General features: G+C 41.1%; 1 protein-coding gene and 1 non-coding gene across 10 annotated transcripts in view; one reads left to right on the top strand and one right to left on the bottom strand.

Moving 5' to 3' along the window:
• ARHGEF3 (Rho guanine nucleotide exchange factor 3) overlaps positions 1-18,149 on the bottom strand; it is a 294,208-nt gene that overhangs the window by 25,318 nt on the left and 250,741 nt on the right. For 8 of the 9 annotated variants that reach the window (XM_032458236.1, XM_032458235.1, XM_032458234.1 and 5 more), the window contains one exon: positions 12,606-12,713. In XM_032458236.1, coding sequence (XP_032314127.1) covers positions 12,606-12,713 — 108 coding nt within the window. Of the gene's footprint in view, positions 1-12,605; positions 12,714-13,600; positions 14,083-18,149 lie in introns of those variants that run through there. The other variant, XM_006184837.3, reaches the window with a different exon arrangement.
• On the top strand, positions 5,466-5,570 carry LOC116657341. Its single transcript, XR_004312462.1, has one exon. It is a non-coding gene; the product is annotated as a U6 spliceosomal RNA (small nuclear RNA).

Raw genomic sequence — 18,149 nt, 5'->3', positions numbered from 1 at the left:
AAAGAAAAAGTTAAGAGAACTATTCAACATAAAGGCATTGTTAAATAAGTTATAATTCATCTGCTTGATAAAATATTATCTAGCCATTAAGACAATTCTGATATAATTTGAACAGCTAAAAATCCCTTCTATGTAAGTTAAAATAAAATCAGGATTATAATCTGTATATGAGCACTGTTTACAATTATGAAAAAAAGGCACAGGAGCAAAGATACAAAGGGAATGCCACAAAATTCTATTGTTTTTGGCTGATGACATTATAGGTAATTTTTATCCTAGTTTACAAATTTTCATAATTCAAGAAAAATATGAATAAATGAAAAACGTAAAAAGAAACTGCCAAGGGGCTTTCAGTGTATTACCACAACCTACTGGAAGCAGGAAGCTAGCTCTGTTTGCAAGTAGCAACCCAGCTCCTCAGGCTGGCAGAGACATCCATGAGCTCCTGGGCTCATTAATGAGCTCATGATCCCTGGACCAGGTCTGTGCTGGTTAAGAAAGTACTTGCTCCCAATCCAGTTCACTAATGGCATCTCGCAAATCCTTGTGATCTCTTGAAAACAGGCCCTTATAAACAGTGACCAGACTAATGCTTGCAGATCCCCCCAGCACTCAAAATCAATTAGCCACAGGCACGGAAAGGTCAAAACAAGCAAAGTGACTCATCCAGTAACTCGTTCATCTCAGTTTGCCTTTCTGATGCAGCTGGGGCGGGAGTTAAAGAGCAGAAAGAGAGGAAAACACAAAAAAAGGAGACTCAAAATGAAAGACATTTTCCACTTTCACTTGAGAGACTCAACCGCCCTCTTTGTTACAGTTTCAGTCCCTGACCAACTTCAAACGTCTCCCTTCCCCACCACCAGTTTGAAAGTAATTTATGCTAACTTTAAATTTTCATACAACGGTATATAAAAATTAAGTACAAATCCCCTCATTTTCCCAAGTCCACTTCTTAGAAGTAACTGCTGTAAGTTTGTTCTAGATTGTTCTAAACCTTTTCTATGCATTTGCTAACATTCACAGAAAACAGATTGTCTTTTTTGACTCAGCATGTCTCTCCCTGTTGGTATATAAGACTCCCTCTCTAAAAAAATAACTTATAGCAACAATACTTCAGTTAAAAAAAGGTACTACAGGGGTATAGAATACTTATCTTTTAAGTCAAAGTTAGTAAAAATGTCTTTTGAGAAATTAAATTAAGTTGTTACAAAGCCAAAGTAGAAACAATTGCTTTAAAATCCAGCTTGAAAATGTCACAGGAAAAAAAGGGAGTCAAAATATAAAATTGAGAAACCTTGAATATATTTTGTATTTGAAAGGACAAACCAGCGTTCTGATTTGTAGCGCTTTTTGTATGCAGCCAAATTGGAGTGTCTTTTTGATCACAAAGAAATTCATTATTAAAGATAGAGGCGAATGAAAACATAATTTTAATTCACATTTTAAAGTGTGACATAGAAACAGACAAAAAGGATGCTATGGTTTAAAATAGAAGCAGGTACAATGGATGACATTTAGCATCCTACCTCCTGTAGTTACCTTTTACAATCAGATTTTTTAAAAAGTCTATTTCCTTGATAATTTTTGTTGCCACTTAAAATTGGGATTAAAATACTGCATGTAGAAAAATGTTCTATCCATCATATCTTGAGTTTACAGGTTAAAATTTATAATTTTATGCTCATAATAAGATCACTCTTATTTGGGGATTTAAAAGAATTTATGAAGGTGAAATTCACATAACATAAAATTGTCCACTTTTAAAGTGAATAAGTCAGTGGCCTTTAGTACATTCACAGTGTTGCACAACTACCACCTCTGTCTAGTTTGAAAACATTTCTATCATCCCAAAGTCACTCATTCTTTTTTTTTTTTTTTTTTTACTGAGGTACAGTTGGTTTACAATATTATATTAGTTTCAGGTATATAACATAGTTATTCAAATATTTTATAGATTATACTCCATTTATAGGTATTATAAAACATTGGCTGTATTCCCTGTGCTGTACAATATATCCCTATAGCTTATTTATTTTATACATAGTAGTTTGTACTCATTTTTTTTAATGGCTACAGAGTTAGTATCCTGTGGTCCGGATGAACCACATGCATTTAATCAACCTCCAACTGATGGACATTAAAATCCTTTCCAGTGTCTGGCTATTACAACAAGTGCCTCGGTGAACATCTTTCATGTTTTTGTGCTGGTATTTCTGTAAGGCAGTTTCCTTGGTCTAAGAAATATCAATTTCTTAATGTTTGATGTGTACTGCCAAACTGACCTTCAAATAGTCTGTGCAACTTGAGAGTCTCCAGAAAAGTATATAATAGTCTCTTTTTCTACACTGTCATCAACAGGATATTATTATCAATCTGACAGGGAAAACACATACATCTTAATTTCAGTTTCATATTTTGAACATAAGATTGAACGTATTTTTGTTTTTATTGAAAAATTTCCCAGAGTTGGAGATTTTCTCCTGTTGCAGTTCGGAGGGAGAAAGAGAGAGGTGAGCTATACTAGGTGAGCTCTATCGCTAAGAATTACTGGTTTTGTGTTTCCTTAGTGATTTGTGGGCTTGGGTCCTAAGAGGGCAGGGACGGGGATGAAGTTCACCACGCTTAGCACTTCTGATGAGTTCTCTCCAACCCTCAGGACCACCCTGCAAGGTGGGAGTTTATTCCCATCTTACTGATGAGAAAACCGAAGCTCAGAGAGGCTAAGGTATTTGCCCAGCCAGGATTCAAACCTGGATCTGTTTGGCTCCAAAACCTGGGTTATTTCTATTAAGGGGACTGTACCTGCTGTTTACGTGCAAATCATGCATTGTGGGGAGGTTTCAATGAGATGAGACCCAGCCATCTAGGAGCTCAAGTCTAGGTAAGAAGAGGGACTGCATTTGCTCAGTTTTAAGAATAACGACTGAGTGGCTCTTTGATCAAACTGCAGATTTATACTTTTAGTTAGGCTGGATTAAGACAAACATTTTGTGTTTCTAAAACTCCACCTAGAAAGGAGATGATGCTGAAAGGAAGAATCCCAAAGAAATAAAGAATGCCGGAGAGGTGTGTGGTCAGCAGCTGGCTGGCCCTGGGGACAGCTCACAGCCACCTAGGCCCAAGCCATGGGTGGGTGCTTACGACAGTGCTGACCACACACCATACCTACACCCCTCCCTGTGCCCAATTAGATGAGAGGATTGGAGTTGGGGGAGGAGAAGGTGAGGACTGCTAGGAGGAAGAACCCAAAGAAGAGTGTGCCTCAAGAGAACAGAGAACAGCCCCTCCAGTGCCCCTGTCACTGCCCCACCTCTGCCTTATTTTTCTCTCTTTTCACATGTGCCATATGATAAAACTTACTGGTTTGTTTCTGACATGTCTGTTTCCTCCCAATAGAAGGTAAGCTCCTTAAAGGCAAGGATATCTGTCTGTTCTGTTCACTTATGGATTCATCAGAACTGGTACATAGTAGGACCTCAACAATTTTGCTTAATGAGTGAATGGCATGCTTGTATGTGCTGGGCTCTCTGAGGGGAGCTTTAGGGCCCTGCTGTGCCCAAAACGTGAGGATTCCTATGTCTATTTTACAGATGAGGAAACTTGAGGCTCAGAGAAGGTAATGCTTTGGTGACGGTCATGCAGCTAATGAATGGTGCTCCAGAATTTAAACCCAAGTCAATGGTGAACTTGGGATGACAATCCATGTCTGGTCTATTTCAGCCCAACTCTTCCCCCACTGTTTCCATCCCTTGCAAAATTCTAACCAGTATCTTACACTACTACCCCTAGGGTGAGATTCAAACAGTAGTAGGATGCAGTGCCCAAATAGATGAGTTTCAGGTTATTTCTCAGTCTATGGCAGGGAATCTCAGCCTTGCCACCACTAACATTTTGGACCAGAATATTCGTTGTTGTGAGGGGAATTGTAGGATGTTTAACAGTATCTTTACCTCTAACCACTAGGTGCCAGTAGTGCCCTCACCCCAGTTGTGACAATCAACACATCTCCAGACATTGCTGAATGTCCTCTGGGGTGAGAAACACTGGTCCATGGTGACCAGGAGACACTCACCTCAAAGTGAGGGACTCAGCCTTGGGAGGGACTGCACACAAAACAGAAACATGTACACAGATCCCTCCTGGGTGTGGGGATCCGGGCCTGGAATGAAAAACGTTCCAGGACAAGCAAGAGTTTCCATGAGGGAACCTGGCCTAAGCAAATGAGTCAAAAACCCAAAGCTCATAATTGCTGGCAGCTAAAATAACAATGGCCATAGCAGGCATAGATACTGCAGATTTAGGGAGTGGGTGCTCGTGTTTTTGCCTGAGCTGGGTATGTGGAAAAGATGCTGCAGGTGGGAAAAGGGGGCCTCTTAACACGTGTCAGAGGAAATGTAAACCCAGCACGTTAGGCACGATGGAACAGATTTGATTTGTTAATGCTCCTGTTCAGCAGGGTACTCCCTTGTCCTTTTCCCAAAACAGAAGGTCTCTACAGCCAAAGATAACATGCTCCAATAAAGAGTTCAAGCCAGGGAAATTCTCTACACTTACTATTGCTATTTTGTAGCAGATGGCTTATTATTAAATGGATTGGAGGTTAGGGTGGGACTATAAGAGGAAAACATGTCTGTGTGTTGCTACTATAGTGGGTTAACCAGAAAGTACAGTGGTTATGGTGGGGGGGTGGGAAAATGTTCTCAAACAGCATCCTGGAGAAGTCTCTTGTAAAGCTTGATTAGAGCAATTAACTTAAATTAAGAAATAACCCTTTCCAGCTGTGTGGCCTCCATCACACTGGACCCTGCTGCTAAGCCTGATAGAGGCACTGGGCAGGCTCTCATATTTTGCCCCTTTTTAATAGATGAGAAATCCAAGTACCAGAGGATTAAGTGACTGGCACAAGGTAAGTGTTGGAATAGAACTGAGTCCAGTCTTTCAACTCCAAAACTCCAAAACATGGGTCAAGAATACAGGCTTTGGAGTAAAACAAACATGGCTTCAAGTCACCTCAATGGTTGAGGGACCTTGGAAGTCTCTTTGGGTCTTGGTTAGTTTATCTGTAAAAGGGGCACAGTAATAAGCACCTTGCAAAGTTGTAGTGAGGATTAGATAAGATAAAGTGTATCAAGGGCTTAGCTGCGTGCCTGGTACATGATCCGTAGCAAATGGGTGTTACTTATCATTGTTATCATACCACTGACTGCACTGCTACCAGCAGTACTTCTTTACATATATCTTCATCTTTAGCAAACAGCAGACACATGTCTGAACTACTTGAACCAAATAGCTCCTTGTGGGACCTCCATCAAGATAACTTATAGGAGGAGAAAAACCTCAGCAGTAGAGTGTTGTTTACAAAAGATCTGGGACTAGCCTAAAATGCCCAACAACAGAGATGAGCTCAATAAATTATAGGGTAACCATAAAATGGAATATCATGCACTTATTAAAAGCATCCTTTTGTGCTCACTTTGGCAGCACATATATTAAAACTGGAGCCATACAAGAGAAGATTAGCATGGCCCCTGGGCAAGGATGACATGCAAATTTGTGAAGCATTCTTTTTTAAGAAAACACTTTTCTTTTTCTTTTCTTTTCCCATCTATATGAGATGATGGATATTAACTTATTGTGGTAATCATTTCACAATATATGTAAGTCAAGTAATTATGCTGTACACTTTAAACTTACACAGTGCTGTATGTCAAGTATATTTCAAAGACACTGGGGAAAAACATTCTTTTTGAGAAATGCTTAATGTAATAGGAAAGTCTCACATGTAGAGTTAAGTAAGAGAAGAATGCTCCCTATTTAAAATTCAAAATGGTAACAGGGGTTACCCCTGAATGATGGGACTACGGATGATTTTTATTCTCATTTTCATACTCCTCTACATTTATTTACCGGATTTTCCATAATGAAGAGACATTAATGATGGAAAAACAAAATCAACAGACAAATATGTAAGTCCATGAACACCAAGTTAGAAGTAGTATTGTAAATATAAAATCACATATATAGAATCTGGTTCAGCTTAATGCACATTAAAAACATGGCAAAAGGCACTTGATCAATTCACAATCAATAAATGTCAAACTCAAACGACCTAGTGCAAGGACAAATCTTTCTGATGCTGGGAGAAATTCTGAGTAGAATGAATGAAAAGCTGGAGAAAATATTTATTTCAGGTGAGGGGAAAATATTGTACAATTTGCTTAGAGCCAGTCCCAAATTAGGAAGCCTTCCAGAGGTTTGGGGAAGAAGCTCAACCATCTTTACTGGGCACCATAAAATGGCTTTTGCATGATAATGTTAATGGTAAAATATTCCACAAGCTGAAATGGAAATGACGACTCTCCCTACTGCACAGGCAAACAAAGACTAAGGAACAGCAGTGGGTAGGATGCTCCAGATTGGAAGTCTGGCCATTATTTTTAGACCCTGGCCAACTGCAGGCTTCATTATGACCAAGCTTACTTTTTCCAAAAGCCTACCCCAGGAGAGGCACTGTGAAACCTCACAGAATCCCAACTCCAGCATGTACCAGCTGTGTGACCCTGGGTACATTTTCAACCTTCAGGTTTTTCCCCTAGAAAGTGGTGATGAATCCTGCCCTGCAGAGTTCTGAATGAGGCCATGAACATCAAGTAGCTTGCACAGACCCTGGCTTGTTGTAAATACTCAATTAATGAAAGATGTTAGTACTAAATTTAAAATGACAAGATTTAAATGACAGTAGTCAACTATTACAATGGTCTAACTATTATTCCAGGAATAGCAAAGAACAGCAGGAAAGTCAGGAGTTCCTTTTGATGTGGAATACAGGTCACTTCTCAGCTACGTCTTTACTTTCTAGACAGGCAGTACAGTTTCTGGTTGCTTCTGCCAACACACATGCACACCCCTACTCCTTGAGCTCATCTCCACATCTGCCAAATAACTTAGGACCAAAGGCTTTTACCAGTAGTAGAGAGTGTGTGACCTTGGACCAAGGGGCGATGTCTAAGGCCTCTGAAGAAGAAAAGCATGGTTGGCAGCCCACGGAGACTGAACACACAGGCTTGGGCACTCTTCCTACCTAGATTCTCAGAGCCAGATGGCATCAGTCTTCCCACACGCTCTCCTCAAACCTGCCATTCCTTTCTCCCCTTCATCCTCATCATTGCTGAGCCATTCCAGGCCCAACACAAACCCTTTCACCCTTGCCCAAAGAGAGGGAGAAATGTGACTATGAGTTTAGAATTAGGATGTGAGAACACGGAGAAGTAATTCTGTCCAAGACAGATACACATCAAGAATAGAGGCCTAACACTAGTGATATCAAATACTTTTATTGTTTACACCCTTTGATCGGAATTCCACTTCTGGGAATATAATGTAAAGAAAGAAAAAATAAAGACATATACAAGATTTGTGATAAGGATGTTTATAACAGTGTTATCTATAATGGTGGAAAGGTGCAAACAATTTAAATGTTCAACAATTCAAGGGTGATTAAATAAACATACATCCTTTTGACAAAACACTATATGAACCCATTAAGAATCAGGATCATGAAAAATATTTAATGACATGAAAATATGTTTTAATATTATAAGGTTAGTTTATACTGTTAAGACAAAAGCAAGTTAAAAAATAGTCTGATTATGATTTTTAAAATATGCATGCAAGTATATGGTAAAAGAAAAGATTGCCTGAGTATATACCTAAATGTTAACAGAAGTTTTTTGGTGATGGGGCAATGGGATTACAAGAACTTTTACTCCCATTTCTGTGCTTCTCTATATTTTTGAATTTTAAAAATGATGTTATGTAATCAGAAAAGAAAGCACAATAGAAGGTACTTTTTAAAAAAATAGGACAAGTGTCACCAAAAGACATTCAACACAGTTATTTAATAATATGAAAATATTTACAACCTAAATATTCACTAATAGGAGACTGGTTATATAAAATAAATCATATAAACGTATTGGAATAATACATACTCTGCCCACTAAGACTATATTTACTAAGAATAACTGTGATACAATACTTCCCTTAAGCCATAACAAAACTCTCAGCTAGCTAAATGACAATGGGAGGATGAAAATAAAAGAGACGAAACAAAATACACTGGGCAAAACGCGAAAAGAAAAGAAACGACAAAAATAAAATCCAAGGCAAAAAAAAATTAAAAGAAATAAACAGGGATATTTAATTGTAACGAAAGATACAGTTCCCCCAAGAGACTGTAAAAATGATGAAGAGAAAGCTTTATACCCTAACTGCACAGCTTGGAAATACGTAAAGCCAAGACCAATAGAAATGAAAGAGAAACTGTCCACAGTCCCCGGGGATGGGTGGGTGCTAAATCCAAATGTTAACAGATCACACAAAGATAAGGCTGGAGCTACTAGGAGTAACCCCAAACTAGGCTCAGTGTGTAAGTTTTATACATAGACCTAGAATAACATGGGAAGGAAATTATAAAATATTAACAGGGGTTGCTTTGATGTGAAATCTTCCTCTTTCCTCCTTTTTTGTATTTTTCCATAATGAACATATACTCTTATAATGGAAAAGAAATCCAGTTCATGTTCAAAAAGAATGCAGGGCTCAATCCCAGCACAAGAAACACAGCATCCCTAGTGTGCCCGGGGCTCAGCTCAGAGCCTGCCAGCCGTGCACAGCCGGCTCAGCCAGCAACGGCCAAGGTAGCTCACCTTCTTCACTCCACGCAAAGAGCACACCAGGCCCCCTTTCAGAGCTGGGCAGGCCAGCGAGGAGATTTACAGGCCCAGAGGGAGCTACTCCACCAGCAGGGCTAACCTCCCTGGTCAGAGGCAGACAGAGCGCCACGCTGTTGGCTCTCCCTCTCGGACCTCCACAAACGCTGCCTTTGTGCCGGGGCCCAAGCTTTCCGTCCTCAGGGGGCACTGGGGACGCCAGAGAGAACAAGCCCTCCAGTGTCTTGTTGAACTGTCGCTACAAGGACCACTCACATTTGTGACTGAGTCCTTAACCTTTCTGGAGGAGGCTGCCAGCCCCGCGTTCTCCTGATATCCTCCCGGGCTAACCTGTGGCCTTCCGGGGAGCCCGGGGAAAGACTGCTAAGTGCTCAACTACTGATTAAAGCATCTCTTTGGAAAAAAGAAATAAATAAAGCATCTCTTTGGGCCTAAAGTCATCTGCCCTCCTATGATAAAAGGAACCCAACCTGAGAGACCTAGCTGGATATCCAAATGGATGTGTGTGTCTCTAAGGTGCCAGGGGCCAGGGACAAGTGCTACTGTGACAGAGACGCAAGCTGCTCATTTATAGCCATGAGTTGTTTTGGGACATAGCAAAGGCATAAATAACACACACCTATGGGTAAAGAATGAATGACTGCCAGGAGGTCTGGGGCAGCCCTGCACTCCTCGCTGTCTGTTCCTCCCCTTTTAGGCTGGACATCAGGACTACCACTGGCAAAATGGGAAAGGATGTTAAGCTGGCCCACTGAGTACCCCTTTGGGGCCTCCCCCCCCCCCCCCCGCTCCTCAGGCTACGTTAGCATCTGTGCTGCTCTGGCTGGGGAAGGAAGCAATATAGTCATGACGCAATTATTAGGATGCTATGATTCTGCAGAACATGAACTACATGGGCCAAGGTGACTTACAGGGAGATATTTGGGAGTAAGATGGTGTTCTCTGTGCTTTGCAGATCATCCTGCAAACACTGCTGTCTACTTCTGCATACAACCTCAGGGGCATATTTCCATTTGCTGACTCCCCCACCCCGCCCTCAAGGACACACAACATAAGCGCACTGTTCAAGTTCTCTCCGGGTTCATGTGTATAATCATTATGAATAACCATTCTGTTTTTGTCAGGTTGTTTCTGTCCAATAAACAGAACCTGGAGTTAGCTATTTATCACGGTATTTTTTAAGAAGTAAATAAGAGATTATTTTGCAAAAAAAAAACTTTGAGGTTTTAGAAACCAATTTTCACATGTCAGACCCCTCCCTCGGGTCTGGCTTTCTCATCTTTGCTCGGCCTCAGTCTGTTGGATTTCAGGCGTGGCTTGATTTCTTTCTGTTCTAGTTCTCTAGGTCAGTGTGAATTTGTAAGGTGATCAAATATTTCCTGTAGCGCTCCCTGTGTGGGATCTGTGGGATCCTCTGTGTAGGAAAGAAACAGGAGAAAGGAAACAAAGGTTGCCTGGGGAGCTGAAGGAAAGATTTTAAAGGTATGACAATGGAGGATCTTAAAGCAGTAGGCAGTTGGGGCTGGGCTGTGGTAAGGAGGTATAGACAGGGCTCTCCCTGGACCTACGAGTGCAAATACTGAGTCTACAGGCCAGACAAGGTGATGACAGAGAGTGAAGGGGCCAGGTGCTGGGAGGACAACGGGGAGAAGCAGGGACATGTGTAGGTGACAGTTGGCTGACTACGCAGGTACAGCTCATAACTGCCATGTAGGATCATAGACCCAGCACTGCCAGGCCTTCCAATTCCTCAAGAGAAGCCAGGAGTCCAGATTCTTACATAGACAGCTTTAATTTCTAATGTTAGCTCAAAACACCGTGCAGCCAAACAAAACACTGCCGAGGGCCAGTGGCCATGAAGTTGTCAGAAGGCAGCCCCAACCAGGACGTAAGCAACCTGAGGGTGCATGAAGAGGACCCCGCTCATCGCCTGTGGAATGAGCGAGGGCCTTCCTGGGGCAGAGGGCAGACTATCCTCTGAGAGACAATGGGAAGAGATGGCTGGTAACACAGAGGTTGTAATCAAGGGAGGAAATAACTAAAGAGTAAAGCTGAGCTGCAGCCATTAGGATAGAAAGGAAAGGATGAAATGGTAGTAGACAGGCTAAAGAATTTTCAAAAAGCAGAACTCAGCGAAAGAGCAGATGTGCAGGACTAGGGCGGTGATGAATCTTCCAGGGGAAGCCTGCAATGAACTTGGCCAGAGGGCTGAGGGACTGGTCACTGGGGAGAGAAGGTAAACACATTTTTCTTCACTAGCTTCAAAGCCCTTCATCTGGCTCCCCCAGACAACCTTATTTTTTTTCTCCTCTGTTCTCCCACAGAAGGGATCAGGGAATAACCAGGGGCTCAGAGGTCTGAGTACAGAGCCAAACCTATAGCTAATTAGATGATGAGGTATTCATTCAGGAGAAATATTAGCAGAGTTAACAGAGGAATGGGCAGGGCAGGGGATTAGCACTGGAGAGGGACGGCACCTGTAGCAGAGTGGTGACAGCAGCTTGGGCTGTGTGGTTTCACGACACACTGGCTGAATGGTGTGGAAGCAAGGACAGGAGCGGGTGAGGGGGATTTCAAACAGTTCTCAAATCACAGGTTTTCATAGCATGGGATATACCTTGGGTTCTGGTCCACAATTTTCTTAATGGCTCAGAAAGTCAAGATAAAAATGCTATGAAGCAGAAGTACTCAGGACAAGTAAGAAATTGGCAGACTCAAGACTACTCAGCTGAACAAGGTGCCTTTTCATGGCATGACTTTTGTGGGCTTCAGTTTACAAGAGGATTTTTATGATTATCGTATTGGGCCCAAGGTCTTGGACAAATCTCAATTTTCACTATATACCTTATCAGGAGTTTAAGAACAAGAATTACAACCACTTGTTAACTAAAGAATCATTACAGTAGTTAATATTTATGACTTAGCTAACTAGTTAGGAAGTTAGTGATTATTAACTGAGGGCCAAGGCACTATGCCAAGTGCTCTAAACACAGCATCCTGTGAATTTTTACAATGTTTCTATAAAGGAGCTGGTGGCATCATCCCCTAATCTCCATTAGGAATAAAAGCACAACCTAGAAATGTGAAGCTCCCCACCCAAGGTGACAAAGTCTTTGAGTGACAGAGCCAAGGACAGATGTGAGCTACTTCAGGACCCTCGTTCTCAGTCAGGGGTCAACAAATATTTTCTGTAAAGGGCCAGATAGTCAATACTTTTGGTGTTGTGGGCGATATGGTCTCTGTCACAACTAGTGACTCTGCTACTGTTGTGCAATGGCAGTCACAGACAGCACAGAGCATGTAGGCACGCCTGTGTCCCAGCAAAGCCTTAGTTACAGACACTGAAATCTGAATTTCACCTCATCTTCACGGGTCATGAAGTATCATTCCTCCTTTTTTTCCCCAGCCATTTTAAAAAGTAAAAACCATTCTTAGCTCACGAGCCATAAGAAATCAGGGGGTGAGCTGAATTTTTCTCCATACGCTGTAGTTTGCAGACCCCGGTCTAAGCCACTAGGCTCTCCTGCCCTCAGCCCACCTCATACGCGGTTTCCTCGTGAGGCCCGTGGATATTTTGGGACAAACCCTGTAAGAGTGCATCTGGATAGGGCACAGGACTCTGAAATATAATTGTGAGGAAAGATACAACAAAGAAGACTCCTCTAGTCATTCGTCAAAGAATTCTGCCTGATGCCAGTCTACAACTTGAAAGTATCTCTGTCTTCCTTTCAGTCCCCTCACTTGCTCTCTTCTATTAAAATAAGCACTGACTCAGGTCAGTCCAAAACCAGGGAAGGTTCTAGTTAGGACAGGGATGTCTCTTCACACACAACATGGTTTTCTGCAAACATGAGCCCACCGTGTCTTTCTTACCTGCAGGGTTTGGCTGAAGCGCTTTAATGGCGTGGCCTTCACAGGAGGGATGAGGTTTGCTAGGGATGTGACTCTGGAAAGGGGTTTGACTCGTTTATTACTAGGCTCCTGTAGGGTTAAAAAGAAAGGAAAGGAAAATGTCAAGGTCAATTAGGAAGACAACGTAACTCCACCCTACGGTCACGTCCCACTCCACGAACTGCTGGCTGCACACCGATCTGTGGAATGTAAACAGTGCCCCGTCTCACTCCAGCTCTGCCGAGGTGACCTGGCTTAGGCGTCAGGAAGGAGAAATGGCAGGGGGGTGTAAACAGAAGCAGCCTCTGAGCAGACAGCAAATAGGCAGGGATATCTCCTTTCCCTTCACCCTAAATCTATCTGCCAGCATTTAAATCAGAGGCTTCTATTTAGTAGAAGCGTTCTCTCCAACCCCAACCCTCCTGTAGAGAAAAGCTGCCTCAGATTTCCCATCCAATGACCTTGTCAGGCGGTTGTCTTTTGATGCTTCTGGTTCATCTTTTTAAAAACCTTTTGCCCACCTTGCCTGAAGCCATGCTCCAAATTTCTAATAAGCAATGGCTTTTCTAAAGCACAAAGAATCTTTCTCTTTTTAGTTCGCTAAATTAAAAAAATATTTTTAAAGAAGTTCTTCTGTTACTAGACTCTTAAGAAAGTATCTTTGTATCTACAGTATATTTGAAATGCACATATTAATACTTCCAAATAACAACCAGATATCAGAAGAAAACGTACAGAGAGAAAACCCCAGCACTGGCATTGTTTTTATACTATACATAGCCGCAAGTTTTAAAAATCACCTCCACATAAAACATTTGCAAATCTGCAAAAGTTACCCCAAACCAAGCTGACGGCTGAGGGGAGCCTACCCATACCCATGACTCTGCAGAGGAGAATTACATAAATAAAAACGACAGGCTGTGGAAAAGCAAGGGATGACAGACAAAACATTTTACAAAGACAAAGAAAACAGTTACCCTTGTCTTCCTAAGCTCCATCTGACCTGCGGTAGATGCTGGACAGCACATGAAGACACACAATTTTGATGGAAAAAGCCAAACTTGCCAATGGCTGTGGCGAAGCTCAATCATTTCCACAGGGAGCCTCAAGATGCTCATCTTTCTTTTTCAGCCATTGCTTTCAAAGTTTTGAGGGTTAAGCCAGAGCTTCAGATTCCCCAGAATATCCCTGCAGCATGTTTCGAACATAGTAGGTGCTTGGAAAAATCTTGCCTGAATTTGGAGTTGTGCCGAGAAATTCTCATGTCGTTTCATGCCCTTGCCAGCCTCCGAAATCAGAAGCCTTCTTTGAAACAGACCCAACCTCTCTGGCATTCAAGTAGAATGATTAAAAGACTTCTTAAAAAGCACAAAACAACTCCACAACATGGTCAGGAGTGACTTCATGATTTCTCGAAGCGGTCAACTACTTTTCCAAGACGGAGAAAGAATCCAGGCTGCTGGGTACCTCTCCAGCCTCTTGGCATGCTGAGCTGAATAGACAACAGGAAACTCTCTGAACACTGGGAAGGCTTAGTTCCAAAATGCAAAGGATGAATCTCTCAACATGAGAGACATCGCATTACAATTATTTAAATGCTAAAGAGAAAGATCCAATAGCCCTTCTGCTTCCAGGTGACAGTGCCCTTCAAGGATGCTCCCAGTCCAGCGCCTGGCTAAGTATCTATGCCCAGGGGAGGATTTTTCAAATGTTTTTACGTCAGAGCTGCACCACCGGCAGGCATATTGAATAAACACACACACAAACACACACAGCCTCTTGAGCATCCCCTGAATTTCTCTAAATGGCTCCTGCTTTGGTTGGAAATGCCAGAGTTCTGATATACCACCTTTTGTGGCACAATCTGCACTGCAGCAAGCAGGAAGATGAGGGATTTTCTGAAGGAGAAGGACTTGGTCTCAGATAATCCCGCACACTTCTGAGAGCCTGTGGACTCCTAGGTCTCTGCTCTATTAATGGCTAAAGCTGCTAGGTCACAGATTCTGTATCAAACTGGGGAGGTTGAAGGGCAAACGCCACTTGGGTTCTCTTGCTTTAAAAAGGGGCAGGGAGCCTGGCACGCTTGGCAGGGTGAGGAAAGATTCGGCTCTGTTCCATTTGCTGTGTCATCTTTTCTAAGGTTCTGCTGACTTTGCTGCCCATTTTACATGACCCAGTCAGATGGGTATTTTTCTGCACAGCTACAACCTATATGTACACGGCAAATGTCAGCCCCTCTGCAGGCTGCATGCAGTGCTGCCACATGAGATTGTAATTAAAACTCCTTTCCTAAGGCTTTGCCCATTTGGAAGTAAACACTGGGCTGCTGCTCTCTGGCAACTGGACATTCCCAAGTAATGAACAATCGAAACAGAAACCACTGCTGCATGATTTAGTGCTTGATCCAGCAAAACACGCAGGTGCAATTTCAAAACCAGAACATTTACAGGTTATTGGATCTATGGAGGAGGCTTTATGCCTGACCCACATGAGTGAAGTATGAATTATGGGGGGTTCTCCTTGAGGGCTTCAGTGAGAATAGGAGATTTAAAAAATTCTTGGCCTAATTTGATTTTTCTTTTCCATTTACTCAGTATGTCTCCAGCTACATTTTACTGCTGTCTAAAAAGAGCCCTCAGGGAAAATGTTTCCAGATTCTAGTTAAACAGTTCTACTGACAACTAGCAAATGCAATACCAGAGATGCTTTCAGGCTTTACACAGAGATGACAGAACACAACCTGCAGAGGCTTCCTAGTGCAACAACTTAGCTGTCAGACCAAGCTGGGCAGGGTCACGGCTAAACCCAGGAACAACGTGTCCTGTTTCAAGTGCTGACACCACTCCACCATGCAATTTTAAGACAGGGCTGGGGGGTATCTCACTAAAGAGGTTAAAAAAAGAAAAAAGAAAAAAGCATCAAGTATTATGTGTGGGCAGTATTTTCTGAATAAGTCTTGCTGCATCTTTTCCAGGCCTTATAGCTTTTCTGTTTTTCTTGTCTTATTGTACTGGCTAGGACTACCTGTATCTTGTGATTACAGCTGAGAATAATGGGTACCCTAGTCTAACTTTAAATTCTAAAGTGATTATTATGAAGGTGTCATCATTGAGTACTGTATTTGCTGAGAGCATGGAAGAGACACCCTTTATCAAGTAGGGAAAGTTCCCTTCTATGCTAAGTTTACTATGAATTTTTATCATGAATGAGTATTGACTTTTATCAAATATTTTCTCTTCATCTTTTCTGAGGACAAGGAAAGGGGAAAAAGAGGGAAGGAAAAATAAGAAGGAAAAGGTGGGAAGAAGGGAAGGAGAGGATGAAGAAAGGCATGGAGGTCATATTTTTTCATCAAAGAATTGATTCAGCAACTTTAAATCTCTCTCGTGCTTGATTTATAAATAAAGGAGAATAAAGCACTCCAAGCAATTTTATTTTTAATGTGAGATTTAATTAGATAGATTTTATATTCCTTCCCTAGGGAATACAGTTTTTAACCTCTCCTCTTTCTTCCCCACCAAGAGATAAAAACCCCAAGCACATTATATGCAATGTAAGAAAATGCCTATCATATCAGTATGATCTGGCACAATTATTTATTCCTTAAAAAAAAAAAAGTTCTGTGTAACCACAAGCCAAAAATTTACAAAGGAGTCCCAAAAAGTAAATAAAATCCATGATAATACAAAGGAAAATTACCAAACCACAAAAGGAAGAAGAAAGGAACAAAGAGGATATACCAATTCAACTGCAAAGATAAGTTCAAAATGGCAATAAACACACATCTATCATTAATTACTGTAAATGTTAATGGACTAAATGTTCCAGTCAAAAGACACAGAGTGGCAGACTGGATAATAAAGCAAGAACCTTCAATATGCTGCATACAAGAGACCCACTTTAGGGAGAAGGACACATATAGATTGAGAGTGAAAGGATGGAAAAGGATATTCCATGCAAATGGAAAAGCCAAAAAAGCAGGTGTTGCAGTACTGATTTCAGACAAAATAGACTTTAAAACAAAGGCCATAAAGAAAGATAAAGAAGGACATTTATAATGATTAAAGGAGTGATACAAGATGAGGATATTACACTCGTTAATATATATGCACCCAATATAGGAGCACCTAAGTACATACAAGAATTACTAACAGAGATAAAGGGGGATATTGATGGGAATACAATCATAGTTGGAGATTTTAACACTGCATTAACATCACTAGACAGATCTTCCAGACAGAAAATAAACAAGGCAACAGAGAAATTAAATACTACAATAGAAAAACTAGATTTGGTGGATATTTTCAGAGCATTACACCCCCCAAAAATAGGATATACATTCTTTTCAAGTGCACATGGAACATTTTCCAGGATCGATCATGTACTTGGGCACAAAAGAAACCTCAACAATTTTAAGAAGATAGAAATTATCTCAAGCATCTTTACTGACCACAATGCCATGAAACTGGAAATCAACAACAGAGAAACAAAGGAGAAAAAAAGGAAAGCATGGAGATTAAACAATACGTTATTGAAAAAACAATGGATCAATGAGGAAATCAAAGCTGAAATTAAAAAATACCTTGAGACAAATGATAATGAAAGCACAACCACTCAAAACCTATGGGACACAGCAAAGGCAGTGCTAAGAGGGAAGTTTATAGCAATACAGGCCTTCCTCAAAAAAGAAGAACAATCTCAAATAAACAATTTAACCCACCACCTGAATGAATTAGAAAAAGAAGAACAAAAAGCCCCAAAAAGCAGCAGAAGGAAGGAAATAATAAAGATCAGAGAGGAATTAAATACAATAGAGATTAACAAGACCATAGAAAAAATCAACCAAACCAAAAGCTGGTTTTTTGAAAAAGTAAATAAAATCGACAAACCTCTGGCCAAACTCACAAAGAAGAAAAAAGAGAGAGCACAAATTAGCAAAATAAGAAAGGAAAATGGAGAAATTACAACAAACAAAATAGAAATACAGAATATCATACGAGAATATTATGAAAAACTATATGGAACCAAACTGGATAACCTAGAGGAGATGGACAAGTTTCTGGAAACATACTGTCCACCAAAACTGAATCAAGAAGAATCTGAACACTTGAACAATCCGATCACTAGAAAGGAAATAGAAATAGCAATTAAAAACCTCCCTACAAATAAAAGTCCAGGACCGGACGGCTTCACCGGGGAATTCTACCAAACATACAAAGAAGAACTCATACCAGTCCTTCTCAAACTCTTCCAGACGATTGAAAAGGAGGGAATACTCCCAAACTCATTCTATGAAGCCACCATCACCCTGATACCAAAACCAGGCAAAGACACTACAAAAAAAGAGAATTATAGGCCAATATCACTGATGAACATAGATGCAAAAATCCTCACCAAAATTTTAGCAAATAGAATCCAACAACACATAAAAAAGATTATACATCATGACCAAGTGGGGTTCATCCCAGGGACACAAGGCTGGTTCAACATACACAAATCAATCAGTGTAATACATCACATCAACAA

Source organism: Camelus ferus, chromosome 17 (assembly GCF_009834535.1).
Source record: "Camelus ferus isolate YT-003-E chromosome 17, BCGSAC_Cfer_1.0, whole genome shotgun sequence".
Classification (NCBI taxonomy): domain Eukaryota; kingdom Metazoa; phylum Chordata; class Mammalia; order Artiodactyla; family Camelidae; genus Camelus; species Camelus ferus.
Note: the sequence above shows the minus strand (reverse complement) of the source record. Positions and strands in the feature narration are given on the sequence as shown.